General features: G+C 58.5%; 1 protein-coding gene across 1 annotated transcript in view; it reads left to right on the top strand.

Annotated features, from left to right (window-relative positions):
* The window catches only part of LOC108448246 (mediator of DNA damage checkpoint protein 1-like), a 13,031-nt gene that overhangs the window by 4,309 nt on the left and 6,525 nt on the right, over nucleotides 1-2,197 (top strand). Inside the window, exons 4-5 of the mRNA XM_017740550.1 lie at nucleotides 1,159-1,238; nucleotides 1,642-1,827. Coding sequence (XP_017596039.1) covers nucleotides 1,159-1,238; nucleotides 1,642-1,827 — 266 coding nt within the window. The remainder of the gene's footprint in view (nucleotides 1-1,158; nucleotides 1,239-1,641; nucleotides 1,828-2,197) is intronic.

The following is a 2,197-nucleotide window of genomic DNA, read 5'->3' as shown; positions in this document are numbered from 1 at the left end:
CTCCGCCCCCGGACGGCGCCGGGCCCCGCCCCCATCCGGGTAAGGGGGGAACCAGTATGGACCAGTATGGACTAGCATGGATCAGTAGAGGCCAGTAACGACCAGAACAGAGCAGCACAGATCAGTAAAGACCAGTATGAGCCAGTACAGACCAGTAAAGACCAGTGTGAACCGGTATGGACTAATACAGACCAGTAAGGACCAGGACAGACTAGTAAAGACCAGTATGGAGTGGTGCGGACCAGTAGAAACTAGCATGAGCCAATACAGGCCAGTACAGACCAGCATGGACCACTACAGACCAATGCAGACTAGTAGGAACCAATAGAGACCAGTATGGACCAGTACAAACTAGTACAGACCAATACAGATCAGTAGGCATCAGTATGGGCCAGTACAGACCAGCATGGAGCAGTACGGACCAGTACGGACCAGTACAGACCAGTATGGACTGCTACGGACCAATAGAAACCAGCATGGGCTAGTACAGGCCGCTACAGACCAGCATAAACTAGTATGGACCAGTACAGACCAGTATGGATCCATACAGACCAATACAGACGGGTATGAATCAATAAAGACCCGTATGGACTACTGCGAACCAGTCTGGACCAGTACAAACCAGTATGGACCAGTACAGACCAGCATGGACCAGTACAGACCCGTACAGACCAGTAGGAACCAGTATGGACCAGTATGAATCAGTATGGACCAGTACGAACCACTATAGGTTAATATTGACCAGTGTGCATTAATACGGAGCAGTACGGACTAACGTGGACCAGTAGGAACCACTATAGACCAGTACGGAGCAATACGGACCAGGAGGGAACAGTGGGGACCGGGGGACCAGTACGGACCAATGTGGACAGACGGGTAGAAACCAGTATAGACAAGTATGGACTAATATGGACCAGTACGGACCCGTACAGACCAATATGGACTAGTATAGACCAGTGCACACCAGTATGGACCAGTAGGGAGCTGCATAAAGTAGTACAAACCAATACAGACTGTTAGAGATCAGTATGGACCAGTATGGACCAGTACAGACTGATGAGACCAGTAGAGACCAGTATTGAGCAGTACAGACCAGTAGGAACCAGTATAGACCAGTAGAAGCCAGTACAACCCACTGAGCCCCCCCAGTCCTCCCAGTATGGACCAGTGCAGACCAGTATGGACCTGTGACCTCCCAGCATGGACCAGTACAGACCAGTGACCTCCCAGTGCTCCCAGTACGGACCAGTGCCCCTCCCAGTCCCCGCTGTCCCCAGCTGCTCTTCCGGGGCTGGTGGCACCTGCCCGTGTCCCCAGTGTGTCCCCAGTGTGTCCCAGTGTCCCCCAGGTGTCCCCAACCCCCCAGGGATGTCCCCAGTCTGTCCCCAACCCCCCAGGGATGTCCCCAGTCTGTCCCCAACGCCTCCCAGTGTCCCCCAGGTGTCCCCAACCCCCTCAGGGATGTCCCCAACCTGTCCTCAGCGTGTCCCAGTGTCCCCTTCATGTCCCTGGGCCTGGTGGCACCCGGGGCTGTCCCCAATGTCCCCTCTGTGTCCCCTCGTGTCCCCAGGTGCTGTCCCCAGGCCTGGTGGCACCCGGGGCTGTCCCCAATGTCCCCTCTGTGTCCCCTCGTGTCCCCAGGTGCTGTTCACGGGCCTGGTGGCCTCCCCGGCGCTGCTGGTGGCCCTGGGCACGCCGGGGGGCACTGAGGCCACGTCGGTGCACGACTGCAGCCACCTGGTGACCGACGGCGCCCGGCGGACGCTGAAGCTGCTCTGCGCCCTGGCCAGGGGCGTGCCCATCGTCACCCCCGAGTGGCTGCTCCAGGTGACACCGGGGGGGTTGGGGACATTGAGGGGACATTGGGGACATTGGGGTGGCACTGGGGACACTGGGGACATGGGGGTGGCACTGGGGACAATCAGGTATTGGGGACATTGGGGTGGCACTGACGCTGCTCTGCGCCCTGGCCAGGGGCGTGCCCATCGTCACCCCCGAGTGGCTGCTCCAGGTGACACCGGGGGGGTTGGGGACATTGAGGGGACATTGGGGACATTGGGGTGGCACTGGGGACAATCAGGGACATTGAGGGGACATTGGGGACACTGGGGACATTGGGGTGGCACTGGGGACATCAGGGACATTGGGGTGGCACTGGGGGCACTGCAGCCCTGTGTGGCTGCTCCAGGTGACAGCA

Source organism: Corvus brachyrhynchos, unplaced genomic scaffold, assembly GCF_000691975.1.
Source record: "Corvus brachyrhynchos isolate BGI_N302 unplaced genomic scaffold, ASM69197v1 scaffold491, whole genome shotgun sequence".
NCBI lineage: Eukaryota > Metazoa > Chordata > Aves > Passeriformes > Corvidae > Corvus > Corvus brachyrhynchos.
Note: the sequence above shows the minus strand (reverse complement) of the source record. Positions and strands in the feature narration are given on the sequence as shown.